This window comes from Prionailurus viverrinus, chromosome B2 (assembly GCF_022837055.1).
Source record: "Prionailurus viverrinus isolate Anna chromosome B2, UM_Priviv_1.0, whole genome shotgun sequence".
NCBI lineage: Eukaryota > Metazoa > Chordata > Mammalia > Carnivora > Felidae > Prionailurus > Prionailurus viverrinus.
In genome coordinates, this window is record NC_062565.1 from 139420987 (window position 1) to 139444734 (window position 23748).

Consider the following 23748-nt stretch of genomic DNA (forward strand, 5'->3'; position numbering starts at 1 on the left):
AGTCATTATGCAATAGATAGAGAAGGGTTAATGCCCACCTAAACACAGCTACTTCCCGACTCGGGTGCCAGCTTTTCTAAGCTTTATTGACATACCACGAGGGATTAATCCAAATGAACAGCATGCCGTCATTTCTTAAAATCGAGCCAAAAATAACCAAAAATTTAATCTGCCATCCACCTTCTGATATGAGCATTAAGACAGACAAAAAAATAAATAAATCTGATCCCAAAGAAGGCATCCGAGAGAAAACCCACACTCACGCACACGAAAAGGGGATAAAGAAACAAAAGAGATCTAATTACCTTGAGTTTTCTTTCTCTGCTTCTGACGCAAGGGAACCTGCTGATAATGCAGGAAGGAAAGAAAAGAGGAAATTTCTGATTGTGTTGTAACATTTGTAAAGAGAGAAGGAGGGAGGGGGTGGCAGTGTTTATGAGCAGGATGGAAGCTAAAAAAAACTCTCCAAGCAGAGCTAAAGGGGAGCTACTCGCTGAGGCACAAAATGTGCTAATTAGAATGGTATACGTTGAGCTGAACCTGAAGAAAGACACGAAGATGCGTAACTCGGCGTTTATCACTAATGTTTCCTGTTTCCACCACAGACAGTTTTAATGCTACCGCTTCTGTTAGGGCAGGACAGTGTGCACTGAAGTTCTTAAAAATAACGAAATATTTCCCCTTTGACTTTTTTGTGGGTGTCAGAGAGAATCAAAAAACAGATCCTGCTTCTTCCCTGGCAATTTTTTTAAATAACACCAATTAATTAAATAAACCGGGAAGCCAACTGCGATCTCACAACACTACGGGTTCCTATCAGATTGTTAAATCCATGGCCCTGCCCCCATCTAGGGTTACACCTACACCACATGAATTCAATATCCCAGAAAAAGAAGTCCCACAACCTCTTTTGGTGACATCTAAGTATCTATCCTCCTTATCAGGAAATTCTTATCTACAGCCAGATTCAAATTACTCATTCTGTCTTTAAGCATCTCTGAATGTTTCTCACATGTTTCACAGAAGATAAGTTAATTTCAACTTCTATTTTATACTAGCTCTTCAAATATTCAAATCAGACATAAGATAATATATCTGAAATACACATCTTTCACAATACATTTTAAACAATATGTGTAAGATCAGACTATCAGCAAACACAGACAATAAAAAAAAAAAGAAAAAAGCTTTCAAATGGCCATGTATGTGTGTGTGTGTGTGTGTGTGTAGAGACGTTTTAGATTAAAGAAGTTGCACATTATCTAAGCTGAATTTACTCATATATAAAAGACTTAATCTTTTATGTTAACAAGTAGAGAATTTAAAAATATTGTACATAATCGCAAAGCAGCTCTAATGGTTGACATACAATCTTACCACAACATTTTATAATATAGATGTTCCTGGCTAGTATTCTGCATACCTAACTATTGACCTAATAGCTATTGTGTATGGTACTACTATATGTTTCAAGAGGGAATATGATACAGGGGAAAGAGGGTAGGATTTAAAAATCCAGGGGCCTGAAATCAGCTCCTGCCTGGGTAGCTGTGTTACCAGGAAAAAGTCAATTGACCACTCAGAACCCGTTTCCTTGTTTGTAAAGTCAAGATATTTCTAATAATCCCAATATAAAGGTCTTACAGATTTTTTAACAAGGTTGTATGTGAAAATTATCTGAAAACCAAAAAACATTATATGACTATATATAATATCATATTACACTATTACTGATATAAGCAAATACTTTATACTAATAAAAATTGCACCATTTTTAGGATAAGTGGGACTTGTATTTCCTTCAGCGACGATGATGAAGTCAATGTGCTTAAATTATTTTTCCTGGGAAATCTCATACTGACTTTTTATTTTACAAATGTTAGAATACAATTTTAGTTCTGCAGGAATCAATCATCCTTGCGAGAAAAGGGCATAACAAAAGCAGTGACTGCCCTAAGTTTTAGGCAAGAATAGATTTATTACAGTCCTGACACATGACAAAAAGGTCGTCTCAGCGCCTCTTCAACAGATATCTCCCACCCTGACCTGCATCTTGGTCTGAAATTCCCACCATTCCCTCCAATGGTCTCCTGGGGTCTTTTTACTAAGCAATTATCTGAGATCAGAAAAAAAAAAAAAAAAAAAATATATATATATATATATATATATATATATATATATATTTTTTTTTTTTTTTAGCCCAAATATGTGTATCATTTGAATAGTTAAAACTTAGGTGAGTCAGGACTAAAGACAAAGGAGAGAGTAGGTAAATTTAGATGTGGGAACAGAGGCTTTCCTATAAGGTTCTGGCCCCAGATGACCAAGGTCAGTCACATTTAGTTCATAGAAAAAGAGCAGCTCTAAGAAGAACAAAGCATGGGAAAGTCACAAGAAGACAACTGTAGAGTCTGTAAAGGCGGGCACCATTGGGTCCATCTCTCCTGACTGAGCACTAGTGAATCTTCTCCATCCACCCATTTTGAGCCCCAATGGGACTGGGAACTCTCCAGCTCATCCATCCAACCCTAGGGCCGGCTCTAGAGAATGCCCAAATGAATCTATAGGTTTTACCTCAATTTTGCCCAAGACCAGCCCTTGGTGTTTGCTAGAATCTTGTGTCTGGGCTGGGTGAGATCGGGAGTTGCAAGCAGGACAATACCTCAAAGAGAGTGAACACTCAACACCAAGAAAGAATTTAGACCTTTTTTAAGGGGGGTAAAGGAGTTTAGTCATTGAGGACACTCTCCTCTGACAATACTTCCCCTAAGGCAAATTATTATAAAATCTGTATTAACTGTTAAAACTGTTTTCCCCCAACCAGAAACAGAGCACATATTATAGAAATAACAAATTTTAGGGAGTTTCAGTTTCACCTCAAATATGTGAATTTGAAACCTAAATTGGTTTAGATGAGAAAATGAAAACAATCTTCAGAACTTCGGTGAGTTTAAGATACATTTTACTCCTCACAACAGGAAGTGGAACCCACTAATTAGTCAGTTTTAAGAAGATGTTACATGTGGGTTTTTTTTTTTTCACTAGGTAAGTGAAAAAAAAAAGCCGAGCAACCAGTTAAGCAATTTATGAGATAGTTTTTCAATAGTGGAATTATAACTCATTATCAGAACAAGTGTCCAAAGCCTGATAAGATCTTCCCGTTGGGATGCTGTGGGTAAAAGTGAAGAATTATCCTAAATTCTGAGTTTGCACTAACTTGGTTCTAAAATTGGGGGGAAATTTTTCTTTTAAATATATATTCCCTTTTTACTGGAAAGCAGTACTTTAATTTTACAAAACGGTTACAGAAATTCATGTGGTTATTAATCAGTCAAAACACACATAAACATACAAAGGAACCAGAACAAAATATACAAAGGGACCTTCCTCTGATGCCTAATGATGGCGCTAACACTCAGGTTACAGAGTAATTAGTCTAGTGACTTCCAATCTATATAGTAATTGTTAAATCCTGTGGGCACCATTTACCTCCATGATATATTGAAATTCACAGTAAAGTGGTTTGTCACTTCATGAAACTTCATAACGATTCTTCTGGTCTTTAGCAAAATTGTACAATGATATGCTAGTAAATGCACCATGATCTGTGGCATTTACCAGTTTCCATGGTGTAAAGCCTCACATCATTGTTAATTTCAAGCTACCAATACTTTAACCAAGGTACAAAAGTCCTAAGTATTTTAGTCAAGCCAATTCCAACTGACCGTGTTGTTAGCAACGTTTCTCCACGAACACCTTTCCCCTACAAAGATCGTGTCTCCTTCCTGGAAAAGTAAACTCAACTTTATATAGGGAGTTTTAAAGCTTTTAACTATTAAAATCTTACCAGAGAAAATACATGAAAAATTCACTTACTTTTTTTCAGAAGACTAACCTACCTTAAATATTACTCAATAATTCATATGAAAAAAAACCTCTAGTAGTAAAAACTGGAGTCAAATAATAGACATTCTAATAATAATAGGAACAGGAGATCATGACAGCTAGAAAATATATATAAAACTTGTAGAACGTTTGCCATGTGCTAGGCACTGCCCTGAGTCTTTTCACAAATACCTGGATTGAATCTTCACAATAATTATGGCCTAGGTGCTCCCCATCTTACAGAAGAAAACTGAAGCAAATGGAGGTCCAGTATTTTGCCCAAAGTCATAGAAATAAATGGCAATGTGCAAAAGTTTATTTCAAGAACAAAACTAGTGGCAGCTTCTTATGATATTTGCGCTTGCTGTTGATGTTATATAAAGGAGTAGGACAGGGAATGTGAGTGGGACTAGAATGTGAGGGGAAGCTGGAGGCATAGAAGAGACAGAAGAAGGAATAAAGTGGGAAGACTAGGAAGAAGGGGGAGAAGGAGAGGAGAGAAGGAGCCAAAGAGAGGAGCTGGAAGAGGGAGGAGGGGCCAGAAGGGGAGTGAGGAGGAGGGAGAGAATGTAGAAAGTGAGGGAGAGTGAAATGCCACGGAAATTCTGGAGTTTCTAGCCTAGACAATTGGATAAATGACAGCAATATAGACAGCATAGTTTTAAATATACACGTCCAGTAGTAAACAGCAAATTTGATGTACATATGAGGCATCTAAGTGGAAATGCTCTGTATACATTGTACTTAAGGGTCTAGGGATTTGGAGAAAATCTGGAACAAGATATAGAATTGGGAACCATCAACGTATAGAGAGTACAAAACTTGAGCTAGGATAAGATCAGCCATGTGTGCAGAACGACAAAGACTCGAAGTCAGAATCTGAAGGAGGCCCAATATGTTACACAGTAGCAACAGAGAAACAATCAAGGAGACTGAACATAATAGCTAATGAAAAGATACAGAAAATCAGAGGAGGGGTTATCCTGGAATTGACCAAGAGATTTGTGGGGGTTCTTTAATTTTTTTTATGTTTTTGTTTATATTTGAGACAGAGAGAGACAGAGCATGAGCAGGGGAGGGGCAGAGAAAGAGGGAGACAGAATCGGAAACAGGCTCCAGGCTCTGAGCTATCAGCAAACAGCCAGATGCGGGGCTTGAACCCACAGACTGTGAGCTCATGACCTGAGCCAAAGTAGGGACGCTTAACTGAATGAGCCACCCAGATACCCCTTGACCAAGAGATTTGAAAGAAAGGGGAGTCCAAAACATCAAGTGCTGCCAGTGTAAAAAAAAAAGAAAGATCCACTCTCAGATAAATACTCCAGCCCAGAGAAACACATGCCCCTATGCACAGTGGAGATCACAGACGGTTTGTTAATTGCACCATTGTACTGGTAATACACAACTGTAGAATGCTTATGTGTTTCGTATGTGGGTTGGATAAACAGCGTCCTTTTCCTTTAGTGCCATGGTCTGTCAGAACTAGCGCTACCTGGGCAAAACAAATCTCAAAAACGCCATGCTGAAAATTGAATGCCTGTAATAATGCTATTGTTTATAAGATTGTTAAATATTGCGTGTAAATACTAAAGCTGCATGGGAATGATAAACATCACAATGTAACTTGGGGTGAATGAGAGGGAAATGGAAAAAGGAAGGCGTCAATAGGAAAGCACGACTGTATTTGTATTCTATTCCTTTAAAAATAATAAAAAGTAACAAAGAAAAGAAGGAAGAAATATATACTCCGTGAGTTATAATATGAATATTCTTTAACTTTTTGGATATATTCCAAATTGCTTTCAAGAATCCTACTTAGAATCTCCTGCAATATATGTTCAGTTCTCTGCAATCTAGAGTATATTTTGGGGTCCTATTTCAGAATTTCAGAAATCCTTCCACTTGCTTCTTTTTTTTAAAACTATTCCACTAGTTTCTGCTCTTAATTTATTATCCTTATATCTTTAAATTTCTTTATATTTACTGTGTTATTCTTGTTCTAATTCCTGCAGGTGATATTTATCTCATTTATTATCATTCTTTGCTTTTAATAATACATTTAGAGCTATAAATTTACATCTAAATTCTACCTGAATCTCCCTGGTTTTCAATTCTAAGTCAGTTCTCTCCACCCAGTGAGATATTCTAGAATGTACTTGTAAGTTTCCTAACTTATGAGAACTTTCTACTAATCTTTTTCTTTTTGAGTCCTAATGTCATTGCTTTCTGTTCAGAAAACACAATCTTTATGATATCAATTTCTTGAAATATGCTAACATTTATTTGTGACTTGCTACATAGTCAAGTTTTGTAAGCATTCAATGTAAACCTCAAAGTTGCTAATTTTGTTTTCCAAATATCTCCTATCCCTATGTAAATTTTGTTGCTGGAGCTATAACTTTATTAGTATTTCTATTATTTTCAATCTTTCTGTGTGGTATTTCTGTGTGTACGGTTTTTGTTTACTTTTTCTATTTCTTTTATAAACATCCTATAATCAGATTTTTATTTTTTTTAATATGAATATATATGCCTCTTGATAGGTGTTTAATCTACTAACATTTACTGTAGTTTCATTTTGTGTTTTCAGTTTACATTTATTTTATTTTCTCCCTTTCTTCCATTTCCTTACATGGCATTCCTCTGATGCTCAATTTACTATTTTAATTTAGTATTTCTAAATTCATCATGAATATGTCACGTAATTCAGCACATTTTAAATTTTTTTTTTTAACATTTATTTATTTTTGAGACAGAGAGAGACAGAGCATGAACAGGGGAGGGTCAGAGAGAGAGGGAGACACAGAATCTGAAACAGGCTCCAGGCTCTGAGCAGTCAGCACAGAGCCCGACGCGGGGCTCGAACTCACAGACCGTGAGATCGTGACCTGAGCCGAAGTCGGACGCTTAACCGACTGAGCCACCCAGGCGCCCCAATTCAGCACATTTTAACTCCTGCTTCGATGCCTTCTCTCTTGGTACTATATTCTAGATTTTTATTTTTCTGTTAAAATGTTATTATTACCATCATTACTCATCAATAGGCAATTAAATTTAGTGCCATATGTTATCAATTTCTGTGATCACCTTTGTTTCCTTTATCAAATATCTGTCTGTTGGGTTCACTTTTCTTTTTCCTGGAGTACCTCCTCTAACAGTCCTTTTAATGAGGATTTACAGGTAGTAAATTCTGAATGTTTATCTAAACAGTAATGTCTTTATTTTGCTATCAAAATTGAATGATAGTTTAGCTGAGTATACAATTCTTTTCACCTGGCACTTTGGAGCGTTTAATCATTTGTCTATCATTTATTGTATTGATGAAATTGCTATCAGTCTGTAATTCTTTGTATGTGATCTTTTCACTCTTTTAATTATCATCCTTGATATTCTGTAGTTTATTACAGTGTATCTAGTTATGGACTTATTCTTTTTTATACTGCTCAATCCTTAGAGTGAACTTTTTTTTTTTTAAACGTTTTATTTATTTTTGAGACAGAGAGAGACAGAGCATGAACGGGGGAGGGGCAGAGAGAGAGGGAGACACAGAATCGGAAGCAGGCTCCAGGCTCTGAGCCAACAGCCCAGAGCCCGACGCGGGGCTCGAACTCACGGACCGCGAGATCGTGACCTGAGCTGAAGTCGGCCGCTTAACTGACTGAGCCACCCAGGCGCCCCTAGAGTGAACTTTTGATAACAGCATTTGTATCCTTTTTTAAGCATGGAAAATTAGCAGAGATATTCAATAATGCTTTCCTACATTTCTTTTCATTCTCCTCTTTTGCCACTACTATCAAATATATATTAGTTTCTTTTTCTTAATATTTAATCTGTTTCTCTCTCAGTACCACATATGTTCTGTATGTTTTTTAATTTGCCAATATTCTTTTTGAAAGGATCCAATGTTGAGTTAATACCATTTGCTGCACATTCTATTTCAAAGAATATATTTTCACTTCTAATACTTCTAGATATGTTTAAAACCCACTTCATTTTCATATTTTTTTATTTGTGCCTGATAATCTTTCAAAATTTTTTCCAAGATATTTTGAGTTTCATACTTAAATTTTTCTGTCAGGCTTTTAAAAATTGATTTCATGTAAAATAAAGTCTCCCTTGAATTTTTATTGTATAGTCTATCTTTCTTGGCATTTTAAAAATCTATTTTGTAATTTAAGTTTACAGAATATGAGTAGAGAGGTTTTGTTTATCCATTCTCTTTTCTCTTCTCTTCTCTCTCTCTCTCTCTCTCTCTCTCTCTCTCTCTTTCTCTCCTTCTCCCCTTCCCCTATTGTGCCCATGGCTCCCTTCTTATCAGTTTGCAGATTGCCTCTACTGGGTGTAGAATCAGTCCTACAATCATGTGTTGAGGTGATCATAATGAATCGTTGAGGTGATCATAATGAATCTTGCATACCCAGTCACTAATCTAGCTGGTGACTAGGTTCAGTTCCTGATTTTGAGGCTGTGTTCCTGTCTCCCACTCCCTATCCTCTAGGGGGTTAATTGCTTAAGCCCAGGCAGGGGTTTGACTATTGTTTTCTCTTCATCTTTAGCACCTTTCACAAGTCGGGGAGCCCCTGTTTATTTGTCACCAAGAAATGAATGTAGCTCTCATCACATTTAGGAGCAGCTTTTAATCCCCTTAAACTGGTCCAGGAGGCAAATTACTTTCTCCCTCCGGACAAGGTACCCATTAGTCCCATAGCTTCAGTCTTGCTTGCTGCTTTTCATTTCTGATCCTCAGAGCTATTACTGTATTTTTAACCTATCTTCGCTTTTTTGGTTTTCCCTATTTCTCTTTGTCTAGCATTGTGCTATGTTTACAACATAGTATAGTATCAGAGTGTGAACACACAGGACCATTATTGAAAGGAAACCAGTCATTTCATTGATAAGATTCTATCTTGAAATCACAGTTTGAGTGACAAGAAATTCCCTTTTCATAGTAGCCTCACTATGCCACCAAGACATCTATTCATTTCCTTTCCTGGCACCTTAAACTTTATTCTATTATGCAGAAATTTCAAGTATTTTGACAACTCCATACTTTTGAATACTTTATTCCCTACCCCATTTTTCATCTGGTTAATGCTTACTCATCTTTCTGACCCAAGTCAAATGCCACCTCGTCCATGAAGTGTTCTCTGACTTTAGAAGGCAGTTAGCTCCTCTGATAATCTTACATTCATGCAGTGATATTTATTTGGAGTCACTGTAATAATTGCCTCATATTATGTCCCCAAAATCCTCATGATAGGTACTATTTTTATCTTCCTTTCCACAAATGAGGAACTTGATCTCGGTGAAGTTAAGTAACGTCTCCTTAGATCACACATAACGAGAAGCAGAGCCAAGACTGGACCCCAAGCCAGTAGGACTCCTAAGCCTATTGTTTAACTCTATGTTACTTGGCCTATTCTGTCTTCTATATCCCACCATACTTTGCTGATGGCTCGGCAACAGATATTATAATTTATGTTTATATATCTGTGTGGTGCATACATGATGGTAACCCTATCCACCAGATGGTCCAACTCAGAACCTGTGAGTACTCTCAGGCCTTTCCTCTAGTTCACATGTTTATTCAATCATTACCCCTCTTCATTTGATTCTTCAAGTTTTCTTATCTCTTATCAGCTCGTGCTTGAATGACTATAACTCTCCACAGACTCAATGATTGGCCAAGACTTCAAGACATAATTGATGTTCTTGATCATACCATGACTTCAAAATCTAGCACCTAGCCCAATGCCTGACACAGAGAGGACACTCAATAAATATTTGCCAAAAGACTGACTATGTCCTATGTCAATTTGTGCTTCACATGATGCCTTACTAGTAGTCCTGGCACATGTGGAGATTTAACAAATACCTGGAAAGCCATCTACTGCTTGATTACGCAGAGCTGAGAAATGCCCCCACTAAATAACATCAGCACAGTTAAGCAACATGAAGATTGCCCCAATACCTTTCTTATCCCCAAAGCAGCACATGCATAGAGAAAAGTTTCTGGTATTAACTGACACTAAATTTGAACCCACCTGAAGTGCTGACCCTTGATATTTCTTTGAAGGTAAAATAACCTTGTGCTCAACAAATCTCTACTTTTATCTAAAATACCGTTTCCTCAAAAACTATCGCAGCTTTCTCCAGCATCCTGTTTTAACCATGTCCTACAAATAGTAAGAATCTGAAACCAAAGAAATAAGAATGCAGGGGACAAAAGAAGAGCACTGGAAAGGGGGACAGAAGTTTTCCAGTGGTAGTTAACAAGACCCTACCCGGTAATCTGCTCCCCAGACAGCTGTCAGGCACTGTTCCACCGGAAGTCCTACTTGGAACAGCAAATATGTGAAACAGCCTCCCAAGTTTGATCTGTGCACAAGGCCTGTGCACAGCAGCGTTGGCATAACGGAGTTATGTTCATGTGGCCTAAATGAACAAGCTGCCAAAATGTGAGCTCTTTTTAGTAAATCAAAAATGTGAAAACTAAATTCCTCACTTCATCCCCGAATATCACCCCAGCCCTGAGGCACACACGATGAGCACAGAGTTCAAGTGAGGGGCAGGCAGTTCCCCATGGGGACGAGAATCATGTCTAGACTGTTCACCACACACAGAACACCCAGGCAACAAGTGTTCCATAAGTGATGAATGCAGAGCTTTATTGTGAAGTAAACACAACAAATACGGGTTTGCTGTTAGACAAATCATCCCACAGATGACAGTCCAGGAAGCAGCAGATGAACCCAGCCACGGCACCAGAAGTAAATGTCCCTTCCCATTCAATGAGCCTGCTGTCCTCATGGAGCATGAAAACTGAGCAAAGTTACCATGATTCATATGCAGAGTTTTCTGTTTCAGGAACAAGTTTTCACTTGACATTTAGGCAATATTTAATAAAACAATTTTATTTAAAAGAATTCTTGGGAAACCACTGTAATAAGGTTCTTATCTAAGATGAATCTGACCATTTCCTGCCCACAAGAGCCATCCCTGAAACTAAGAATTCTCAGAAGCTTTAGGTGAAAGAACTAAATATGATGATACAAGAGATGATGTGTAGCATTCCCTCTAACCCTTGTCGTCTTCAAGGTAAGGCTGTTTTCCTTTCTTGGCTACAACATTGTTACTAAAATCTGAGAACAGAGAACTTTCTTAATCAAGCCTTTAAGATTCGTGTATGCTAATTGTGATTTGTTTGTTTGCTTATTCATCTATTTCTTTATTTTAGTGAGAAACTAGTCATATCAGAAAAATAAGCAATACTCATTTAGTGTATAATACTGTGTTATCACCACAGCATGAGGCATGGAAAGCCTTATAAATATGGAGGACTACACAAGTGGATTCTTAGAAATGTTTAGGGATTGTACCAAATCTAATGATTATGTTGTAGATTTCCCAACAAGCTATGACCCAGATCCTAGAGATGATTATGCTAATTCTCTATTTCAGGCCACGATTTGGTCAATTGTGGCTTTTGTTTATTCAACCCCCAGTTCTTGCACAATTACTCCGTGCCAAGGACCCAAGATTCAGAGGCAAGCAAGCTCTTACACAGCTTCCAGTCAAATGCAGAAAAGAAAGAATTGAACGAGGATAATGAGATCCATATGGAAGTGCCATTACCCAGGATCAGGGAGTCAGGGGAGTCAGGGGAATCACCCCGCGGGTTGATAAAAACAAAGGTCCCAAGGATGAAGGCCTGAGCATGAAAGGCTCTAATACAGGAATGCAGGTGTGAACCAGAAGGCACCCACCACAGAGTGTTGGGGAATAACCACACTGAGTAGTAAAGCCAACATCACACAGAACCTTGTAAGTTACATTTGAAAGTATGAGGTTTACCCAAAAGTCAATGGGAAGCCGCTGAACAGATGTCAGCAGGCAAGGGACACAATGTTATTTGCGTTTAAGAAAGTTCACTCAGTCTGTTGCATGGCAGGTGGATTGGAGGGGCAAGGGAGGTTGGGGGGGGGGCAGGTGCAGAGGCAAGGATCCCAGCAGGGATAGGGAAGGGCAGTGTTGTGCCGTGAAGACAAAGAAATACCAAGAAGGTGAAACCAATGGAACTTGGTGAGTGAATACCTTTGGTTCTCTGGGAAGTTTTAGCTCTAAAAATTCTGTTTTTTTCAGAGGAGAGAAAAGGCTACTATCAGATAATGAACAACTCAGCTTAACCAGAAAAACGCTATTCTACCACACACATAATAAAATCTCAGATGCTCAGAATCTAGTTTCTTGGGCAGTTTTATTGGCACAATTTACCATGCCAACCTCAGCAACTATCAGGTCACGGTCAACAAAAGTGCCTTAAAAGTACTGGCCTTCACCCCTGCTGATGGTAAGTTCCCCATCATAAGCACCAAACAGAAGGCTCAGCACATATAGCTCAATAAACGTTAGGTTAGTGGAAATGAAGTGTGATTCGGGATGTGATTAGGTCAAATGTGTCAAGCCTACTGAAACTACCTAGCATAAAAATAGGTCTCCTGTGCTACATTTTATTTAGAGAACAAATGACAGCAGAAAATTGAACTAATTTTCTGAATGGAAATATAAAGTAGGGTAACCACTGAAAAGCAACTGGAAGAAATGCTTAAGAGAGATGTTTAGCCGTACCACCTAGACACTGATGGCCCCGAGATAAAAATAACAGGTAAACAGGCACACGAGGAGAGCTGAGCTGATTAAGTCTGGGAGTGGAGGATGGCTCATGGAATGAGAAAGACCCATAAATAGCCAGAGTTCCCACCAATGAGGGTAGAATCCACCTGCTCCCGGGTCCAAGGGGAAGCAGGTTACATATTGCAGCGGTGCTGGCTCTCGATTGCGGATTGTGTGGGTGGTAGGTTAGTCCTTTGGTAATCAAATCTTCAGTGTGCACCAACAGCCAGGGTTATACTCTACTTAAGATGTGGAGATTTAAACATGTTTCAGGTCATACTTAAATCTCCAGTTCCTACCTAGTACAGTGGGTGATAAATGATAGAGTCGGGACAGGTAATCAGTGAACTTTAAATGAATGTTTGAATGAGTGAATGAATTTCTTAAAGTGCTTAACTGCTCTCTTACTATCTTAGTTTCCATTTCTTCTTAAATATATAAGATCAACTCCTTCCAGTTGGAACACTACATTCTTTCAGTAGAAAAGGGAAATAATGTAAAAAAAAAAAAATCAAACCCTCCATTACTTTTCTCAAGGATCTAACCATTCCAGTTCTTCCTTTCCATTTCTTTGCTCTGCATAACATGTCCTTATCATCATACGCACTTTTTCTTTTTAAAAATTTTTATAAACGTTGGGAACTCTAAGCTTTAGTGTTCCTGACTATTTTACAAATCTGTGATGCCTGTCTTTTGCCCTTGACCACAGGACCTTCCTTGAACACCCTAAACATATGCCTTCGTATTTAATCTTGGCCAAGTCTCCCACTGCGGCCTCATTTATTCTCTTAGGTGTTCCCCTTCTTTATCTTCATCATGATTATTCACATTTCTATGATCAAACAACACCTACTCGTTTGTGTCCAAGGGATCACATTTGCCTTTTCCGCAAGTTTTAGATGGCAAATTTCCCAGGGTAAATAATGAACTATAATTTGTGTTTTCATTTTTAGTTTTCTGCAGTCCTGTCTCCCAAAGTTTCCACCATTTTCATCACTAGCAAGCTTTTCCTTCTCATTTAGAATTAGCATCAGAATTAAAGTGCTCTCATTGCTTTCTCTATTTCTGGAATAGGAAATTGTTAACAAAGCAGAGAATTAATCAGCTGCCTTGCTTTTTAGTAAGGTGTCCCTTCCAGGAGCTTTCTAGTTCATTCCATTTCTCCATCACGATTCCTACAACCTGCCTTGACATCCATTTCCTAATTTGCATCAGGAAATTATGGTCCATGCCCCCTATTTTGCAGGAAGTCTATACTGTATTCTCTCAATACCCCATTTCTGGTTCTGCTTTTGGCTCTACTCCAAAAACTATCCTATGCATCCATCATGAGGCCATTAGATTTGCCAAAAGATACACACTATACAGTCCCACACTACCCCACACCCCTCCTATTAGAAATATCATGTTAATTTTATCAACTATTTAATTTTCTCTGCTAAGTGTCCTTGTCTAATAGAGATAACATACTTGCTCAGTGGATTTACCTAAACAGGCAAATTTATAGCTGTAAAAGTATTTTCAAAAAGGCCTAAAATTTCAGCAAAATAATTAGCAGAATTTTTCCCATAGACGTCACATGAGAGGTTGTGCTATTACCATAGTTGACCTAAAACACAGAGGCAATTTATGTATCATATATTAAAATCATGGTTATGTTTTTGATCTTTAAAAGCAAATAGCTAGCAGCCTTAAATGCTTGGTGATCATAAGAAACCCCCTGAAACCTAACAAAAGGATCATTTAATCCCATCGTGGCTAATGAAATGGAGGACAGTAAGTAGCTAGCCAAACTCAAGATCAATTTGTTTATTTTTTACTCATTCATCAAACTGACAGTATTTAAGTCTGCAGTGTCCCAAACAGTACTCACAAGAGCATTGCCATCAGTAGCCATGTATGATGTCAAATTGGTGGAAACAAAAGCTAGAAGAGAAAAAAAAGAGTCTCAGTTAAATGTGGGATTAAAGTGTTCATAAAAGCATATTATCTCGGGTTGCCTGGTGGCTCAGTCAGTTAAGTGTCCGACTTCGGCTCAGGTCATAATCTCGCAGTTCGTGGGTTGGAGCCCCGCGCGTCAGGCTCTGTGTGGACAGCTCAGAGCCTGGAGCCTGTTTCGGATTCTGTGCATGTGTGTCTCTCTCTCTGCCCCTCCCCTGCTCTCACTCTCTCTATCAAGAAAATGAATAAACATTTAAAAAATTAAAAACGAAAAGGATATTATCTCTTTGATACAGGGGGAGGCATGTCTAATTTGATTGATGAATTTCACAATAAAAGCAATTAACTCAATGGCCTTTTAACACAGAGCTATATGGCAACATTTAAAACCAAGTTCATAAAATAAACCAGAAGTTTATTTGTACATGGGTCAGTATCCTTTCACATCTACAGCAAGACATGCATGTTACTTACATACTTAATATTGTGTTGTATATAAACAAATATCTGAAAAATGAAAATATTTTCCTCTTTATGATGAGCAACACAGTGTAAGATGGGGAAATATTTGATCGAATACTACTCTGATTATATTCACTAAACAATTTCAAAAATGTAACTAATCCCCGTGCCTCAGAAATCCCAACTTTAGTATGAAGATGAGCTGCTTTTGATGTATTACACTTTGTAGTGGATGACCTGAAAGACAACATGCTCTGTGGTTTCAAGAAAAGTGGATGAAAACAAAAAGAAAGAAAACCCATATTTCAGACTTTGATCAGCAAGAAACTTACTAAACATGCTCCAGCCACTGAAACTCTTCCAAAACAGAGAGCCTTTCAATCTCTTTCTCCTTACCACCAGAGATACAGACTCATAATCTGCATGACTTTATGCCTTACACCATGGTTCCCAAATCTCAAAGAATGCATATCCCTTTTTAATGTCAAAAACACCATATCTCTATTACGTAGATATGAATAAAACATTTATTTGAAAAATGCCAAATGAAAAAAACCACAGTAAAAATGACTGGCAAATTTAATTACTTAATTTTTATTTATTTAAAAAAAATAGACTAAAACCTAAATAAAAACACAAGCTGCTGATAATATCTGCAATATGTACTTAATACATAATAATCAATTCAAAAATGGGCAGAAGACCTAAGTAGCCATTTATCCAAAGAAGACATACTTAGGACAACAGACATATGACAAGATGCTCAACCTCACTGATCATCGGGGAAATGCAAATCAAAACTACAAATGAAGAAAAAAAAAGCTACCCAAAACTATGTTACCTCATGCCTGTCAGAATGGCTAAAATCAACAACACAACAAACAACAGGTGTTGGTGAGGATGTGGAGAAAGGGGAACCCTCCTGCATTCTTGGTGGGAATGCAAACTGGTGCAGCCACTGTGGAAAACAGTATGGAGGGGTTTCCTCAAAAAGATAAAAACAGAACTGCCCTACAATTCAGCAACCGCACTACTAGGTATTTACCCAAGCAATACAAAAATACTGATTCAGAGGGATACACGCACCCTGCTGTTTATGGCAGCATTTCCTGCAATAGCCAATTTATGGAAACAGACCAAGTGTCCATCGACTGATGAATGGATAACAAAGAGGTGGTGTATATATACAATGGGAAACCACTCAGCCATAAAAAAAAGAATGAAATCTTGTCATTTGCAACAATGTGGAAGGAGCCAAAGAGTAATATGCAAAGCAAACTAAGTCAGAGAAAAACAAATATCCTATGATTTCACTCATCAGTGGAACTTAAGAAACAAAACAAACAAGCAAAGGGAAAAAATAGAGGGAGGCAGACCAAGAAACAGATTCTTGACTATAGAGAACAAATGGATGGTTAGGAGAGTGGAGAGAGGTGAAGGGTGAGGGGCGGGTGAAATAGGTGGTGGGGATTAAGGAGTGCACTCGCTGTGATGAGCACAGGGTGTTGTATGGAAGTGGAGAATCACTATACTGTACACCTAAAACTAATATAACACTGTATGTTTTGGGTTTTTTTTTTTCTAAATTTTTTTAAAACGTTTATTTATTTTTGAGACAGAGAGGGACAGAGCATGAACGGGGGAGGGTCAGAGAGAGAGGGAGACACAGAATCCGAAACAGGCTCCAGGCTCCGAGCTGTCAGCACAGAGCCTGACGCGGGGCTCGAACTCACGGACCACGAGATCATGACCTGAGCCGAAGTCGGACGCTTAACCGACCAAGCCCCCCAGGCGTCCCCTATAACACTGTATCTTAACTGCAATTGAAATAAAAACTTTTTAAAAATCATCATTATAAAGAGTTCTTAAATACCGATAGGAAAATCATAAGCAAACTAATAGAATAACAAGTGAAGAAAATTCAAAAAATAAAAATACAAACGACTGATGTTTAACCTCATTAGCAATAAGTGCAAAACGAAACAACATGATTTCATCTTTACTCTTCAAGATTAGTACACACACACAAATTAAGTGGTAGAAGCCACATTTGGTGAAGGTGTGCTGCAGAGAAAAATTTCGTGTTGTTGGAATGTCAAATGATTACAGCCTCGCTGGAGGGTGGTTTTCCAAGATGATGGCGATGACAATCAGCGACCACCAACATTTGCGGAGTCGACGCTATTTGCTATCAACCATGCTATATACTACCGTCCTAAACATGCAAAGAGTTTTATGATGTATTCTTACTGAAAAAAATAGGTTATCATTCTTTTTTTATCATGAAAATACAGGTTTATATACATACATCTCATACATCAGTGCATTGGGGGGGAAGTCTGAAGATATTTGTAGCAGAATGTGTGCAGTAATCATCCATGAGAACTGGAATAACCACATAATGTATTGTTTGCTCCCCAATGTGTTTATTTCCTACCATAAGTATTTATTTATAAAACAAAAATGTTCGGATAAAACGCTATAAATATTTTATTGGCTCTTTATAGCAACGTATTTTTAATATCCGTTGATTGAGCAAATACATAATAAGCAAAAGCTGGTTTACATTCAGCAGCACTTTTAGACAATGAAGGTTGTAAACTTGTAGAAGTTAAGAGCAAAGCTTTGGAATGGTCTGGACTGGATTTAAATCTCAGTTTGCCAATTTACTGTGTAATATTGGGCAAATGACTGGTATTATAAATATGCAAATGACTGGGCATTGTAGTAGTATTTCTTTCTTAGGGTCAGACAAAAATGAAGTGAGAAAGTATCGTTATAATACTCATAGCAGTACCTGACATGTTAAAAATATTCAATAAATTCTTTTACCATCATAAAACATATTTATGCCTTAAGCACACACTTATTAAAGGTCAACTATATATACCCTTTAAATATGATGTAAAGCATTGCTGTGTAAACTTTCCTGATTCAGAGGGATCACCAGCCCCTCCCCTAGAATAACATAATGGCTAACGTTTGTTGTATTTATTAAGCCATTACTACATCCTCTACCAGTTGATGATTTTCATGTCTCATGCCATCTGATTGTTACAATCACCTATGAATAATCCACTATTTTTACTCCCATGTGTCAGAAGAGGCAACTCGGAAACTTAGAATCCGGATATTTCCAGATTCAAACCCAGGCTCCACAGCCTGCTCTCTTAAATTCTCTTAACCTTCGCTCCCCGCAACAGGACAGTGTTCATAATTAACCCTTCAATAGCCATGGCATTTTACATACCACGACGCTGTGGGCAGGTCTACCTGATTGGACAATGAGAATATCAAAGGTAGAGGCAAGACCCATACATCTTCATGCCCCTGAGCCTATCCCAGGGAAGCACACAGCTTAGGCAAGAGTTGTCAAAATGTTTTTTTTAACTAATAGATCACACCATCAGAAAACCTTATTATTTCAGTGGAATTCTGAATGTCTTCACTCGGCTAGATTTCTAATAGCAAAATAAGCAGAACTGACAGAAGAGGATAGAAGACAGAAAAATTCAGCACTGATTCTTCCACTAAGCATTGGGGTTTGTTGACACTGATGTTAAGCCTTCCTTTGATCGCGCAGAATATGTCTCTTATACATATTGTATTCCTTAAACTCCTAACAGTCTCTTGGGTGTGTTCTGTCTACACCCATTGCAACCACCAGAGTCAAAGGCACCTCTTTCCCGAACCATCGCAGAAACATCCCAGCTGATGTCCTAGCTTTACTTCTTACCCAGAGTGAGGTTTTTTCAATGCACGTTTAACTATCCTCTCTCTCCTTAAATCTCTACCATGGCCATTGAAACATGAGGTAAAGACCAATATCATGAAAATCTACAAGGAAGGCTTTGCCTGGCCTCTGCCTCCTCTCCAGTCCCATCTTGGATCATTTCCATGTCTCTTTCTTTCCTGACTCACTAGCTTTTTTTTTTTAATTCCTTAAACATGTTTCTACTAATCTCAGGAGCTTTATGCATGCTCTTCCACAGCCCGCACCCAAGATGGTTTATACCTACCATTTAATCTTTACCTATACGTACCATTTAAGCCTGTAGACCAAAGGTCATTTAGTCAAGAAAGCTTTCCCCAGTTCCTCTGAGAGATCAATCCCCTTTTGCATTCTCTCCTGGCATGTTATCTTTTTTTTTTAATTTTTTAATAATTTTTTTATGTTTTTTTTTTTTTGAGAGAGAAACAGACAGGGTGGGAGGAGCAAAGGGAGGGAGACAGAGGATCTGAAGCAGGCTCTGCGCTGACAGCAGGGAGCCTGACGTGGGGCTCAAACTCACGAACCATGAAATCATGACCTGAGCCGAAGTTAGATGCTTAACTGGCTGAGCCACCTAGGCGCCCAGCACGTTATCTTTTAGACATAGAAGTTCTCATAATTGTACTGAATTATTAATGTTACAATTGGTTCTTTAACATCTGACTCCCCACTATAGTATAACTGACCGGAGGACAGGCACTATATCTTCTCTTGTTCACTTGTTTACTGCTGTATCCCTAGTCTTAGTACACACAGGGATTCAACAGACATTTGGGGAGTAAATGAATTAAAAACACAAACAATAAAAGTACTCAACTTTGGATGAGTTTCCATAAGGAAAACCTATAAATTCTAATTTTGTTTGTTTGTTTGTTTGTTTAGGGGAATGGTGCGGTCAGGAATATCCCACTAGAATTATCCTTCCCAATCTGCAAGATGTGGTGATGACACTGTGTTGATGTCAGACTTCCCTAATTCAAAGAGCTGATGGGTAGAAACAATATGTGCTCAGGGGTGGGGGCAGGGAGGAATAAGTGGGGAGACCTAGGCATGGAGGTGCCATTGTAGAGGCTATGTATATTAAGTAAACAGTTTACTTAATAATTTTAGAGTTTCAGCGCTTCTTAAAATAGTGAACATATATGAAATCTAAAATTTCACCAAAATTATTCAAAGATAATTTGGGACTGAAGAAGCATCAAAACAGTTTAAGCCCAACTCTGGCTTCTCCTCTTCCGTAACAAAGCACATGGCCATAACCCAGAAGAATTAAGAAGTGAAATGGTAGTCACGGAGACTAACGTAAACACATTTGCTTATTGTTTCGACAAAGAGAACCAGCTCAGCTAACCTCGTTACAGCACACATGTTATCTATATATTGACACACTGAATATATAGGTCCAAGATTTTGATAAAAATACTTATAAAGCACACAAAGGAGTTTATGAAAAATAAGAATGACACTGATAAAAGTGTTTTGAAAGTAATAATTTTGCCTTATTCCCAACCCTTCATGAGAATATTAGTTTAAGCAAGGTGCCCATATGTTAAAAGAGTTAAAAGGAAGAAGGAGTTTTTTGATATGTCTTCACAAAAGAGTTTTTTTGCTAAAGGATTTTTGTATAATTCCCAGGACTTAAAAATGTATAAGAACCCAATGACAAGACAACAAATAACTTTCATAAGTCAAGAGGTATATAGTTCTTTGCTGTCAACAAAATTAAAGGAAAATCTATTTTAATGGTTTGTTAATTATTAAAAGGAGTTGTGATAGCTCACATATACTTGGCATATACTTGGAAAGAATTCAAAAGTGCTTCATTTCCATCTATTTATTTATGTGAAAAACAGTTTTAAGTGCTTACATATATAAAAACCAACAATAGGATTAAAATTTGCTCTGAACTCTCTCTCATTCTAGCAATCAATAATATTTACCTAGAAGTAGTTCCATAATTAGAGGAAAAGCCTCATCTATCTCATTAAATAGTTCATTTTCAATAAAAACATGTACCTCTTGTATTAATCATTATCTGTCAAAATAGCATATTCATGTCGTCAAATTATATACTACTAATAAATATGATATAACCCACTCCAAATGAAATCTTATTGCCTTAAAGAATTATGACACACAAAAAATTAAATTAATTTCAGTTTAAATATGTATTTTTTTTGCTGAAATGCATAATGTCATCAATGAAAGTTTTTGAAGCAAAAAATAAATTATACAATTGTACAAAAATCCATGGAGTAGTAGAATGAAAATATGAGTTTCGGGGGGCATGGGGGTAAATAGAACAATGTAAAATTAAAACTCTAAAGATGGCTTTTTAAAAAATAATTAATGAAACATATAAAATCTCTGTGCTATTTAGATGGCCTAGGTTATATTTAAGTATAACGTTTTATATATTTTTATATATATTTAAATATAATCTTTTTACTATCAAGACTTATAATACACCAGAAGTGACATCTTTCGCAACCATTTAAACATACAATGAAAATTCTAGGTGACAATGTAAAGTGTCAGGGAATATATCAGGCTTCCAAATTACTTTCTGGGTACACGGCCAACATAACACGTTTCAAAACTACTACTACACACCCACATGGGTTAGGGTCAAACATTTCACTCCGCCGCTCCTTAAATGTGGAAACCTATGAAAATCACTTAATGTCCCCGAATAGTGAAAGAGAAATACTAACAACCAGCTCAGGGATTTCGTGAGAATTAGATAAAATATCACATGAGGAATTTGCAGGACTTTATGCAGGCTCACTAAATGGGAACAATTACCTTGAATGGGAGCAATTACTTAGAAATGGTTTAGCTACAGAAAACTATTCCTCCTGATGGAATTAGCACACAACTAAAGGATGCGAGCAAGTGTGATAACAGGTTTCATCAAATAAAATAGCGTTTACTCTTCAAGGTTGATTAAACTTCCTAACCTACCCTCCTAGAGACATTTTGGGTGCCTTGTTTCAGAGTTTAACAGTTTCAGGGGATACTTTTCTCAGTCACATTGAAGACAGTTATCTTCTTTAAAAACACAATTCCTTAACACATCACAGCCAAAACAGTAAGGTCGTAAATATATTTTTACGTTTGCGAAATGAAATAAAATGTATTCCTGATAAGTTCTATAAGTGAAAAAGTGGAAAACGCATTTCATTACCAAATGAATAATAAAGTTAATTTCAAAGAAGAAAAATTCCTTAATATATACTGGTTGTCATGGACTGAATGTGTCCCACCAACACCCCCCCCCCCCCCCCCCCCCGCCGCAAGTTCATAGGTTGACCTTTCATCCCCATGTGATGTGTTTGGAGGTGGGGCCTTTGGGAGCTGATTAGGTCATGACAGTGGAGTCCTCATAAATCGGATTAAGACCGTTAAAGAGGCCGGAGAGCTGGTTCACCCTCTTTCCACCATGCGAACAGACAAGGAGAAGAGTCGCCAGTCTGCAACCCAGAAGCTCCTACCAGAACCCAACCATGATGGCACCATGATCTTGAACTCCCAGTCTCCAGAACTAGGACAGATAAATCTGTGTTGTTGACATGTTACCCAGTTATGTATTTTGTTCTAGAAGCCCAAGCTGACTAAGACGCTAGTGAAGAAGCATTCTGTTTTGTTTTAGACACAAACAAAATGCAAGTTTATTCTGGCAACTTATTTTAGAAACTATCTAGCAAATTAGTTAAGTCAAAAATATGGACTCTGGTCCTGCATCACTTTGAAACCAGAAAATAAACCAAGAATATCAACATGGCAACCAATGCTATACAGGCAGTTGCTATTATAATTGGTTGGGTTTTTTTTAAAAGAGCAAAGAATAATTCACTAATGGTAGTTATTGGTTCAACTGATCCAAAAGTAGCCCCCTTGATTTTTCCCCCCAGACCTTATATTCTTTGGAATGGTGCAGCAAAACCAGTACGAGCTTACTGTGCTAAAGGTTTTCAAAAAGAAGACGATTTAGATGAGCACGGGGCATTGTATGGAAGTATTGAATCATTATATTGTACACCTGAAACTAACAGTACATTGTATGTTAACTAACTGGAATTTAAATAAAAACTTTTTGAGAAAAGGCAATTTATTGTGATTTAAAGACAGTTTTTCAAGTGAAATAAACCGTGGCCTAAGCTGCTTCCTTTTTTCTTTTCTCACAGAGCAAGACAACTCTGAACCAAAATTCTAAAAACCCACATACTAATTCACAACATGCTTACCCTTTAAAATGACAATGCTCGCATTTGACAAGATATTCGCAGAGCAACAAATGGATTTATAGAAAGTCCATGGACATAAGCGAACCATGTGCATTACTGTTAGTCCAGGAACTAGAGCGAAAGAGGAAATAGAAAATGCTGGTCACTCTTAGAGGCAGAAGTCTCCATTGTCCAAAAGCATGAAATACGTGTGGCAACAAAGTGGGCATTTAACTAGCAATGAGAACAGTAAGCAAGCATCCTCTGTTACATGGTAGTCCGTCATAGCATTGCCATGGGAAGCAAGAGAGAAAACTCATCTTTGCTCATATATAAAAGCATAGGGCATGAGATAATCCATTATCTTCTGCCAATTAGCAGAAGATCCTTGTTAAGGCAGAGCAGGAGAGAAGCAAGCAAAATACAAGATGACTCCCTTTTGAGCACAAACACCATGATGTATGGCATGGGGATGGGCTGGAGCTGTTACTTTGTCCAGGAAATTCAAAAAAAGGAAAAATCCTTTTCCAAATTATCTCAAACATTTTTTCTTTTAAATTTAAGCTCCATTGTCATTCTGATTCCAATCCATTCCCTGCACGCTTTTAAAACTCCTCAGTTTTTTTCTTTTCTCTCTCATTCTTTTCTCTTTTTATTGTGAAGTTTCCCACTTGTTTTGTTACATTTCTTTTCTGCCGTCTCTCCACTTTGAGGATGAACTGACAGATGGTTTTCAGAGCCACAGCTTTTTTAAACAAACTATGATGATTAAAATTACTTTATTTTCAA

General features: G+C 37.6%; 1 protein-coding gene across 3 annotated transcripts in view; it reads right to left on the reverse strand.

The window, feature by feature from the left end:
- The window catches only part of IPCEF1 (interaction protein for cytohesin exchange factors 1), a 181890-nt gene that overhangs the window by 76001 nt on the left and 82141 nt on the right, over positions 1–23748 (reverse strand). The window contains exons 4-5 of one of the 3 annotated variants that reach the window (XM_047858607.1): positions 14432–14484; positions 306–345 (exon numbers count right to left, since the gene is read on the reverse strand). In XM_047858607.1, the coding sequence (XP_047714563.1) occupies positions 306–345; positions 14432–14455 (64 nt within the window). In that variant the 5' untranslated portion in view covers positions 14456–14484. Of the gene's footprint in view, positions 1–38; positions 244–305; positions 346–14431; positions 14487–23748 lie in introns of those variants that run through there. The other 2 variants (XM_047858608.1, XM_047858609.1) reach the window with 2 other exon arrangements.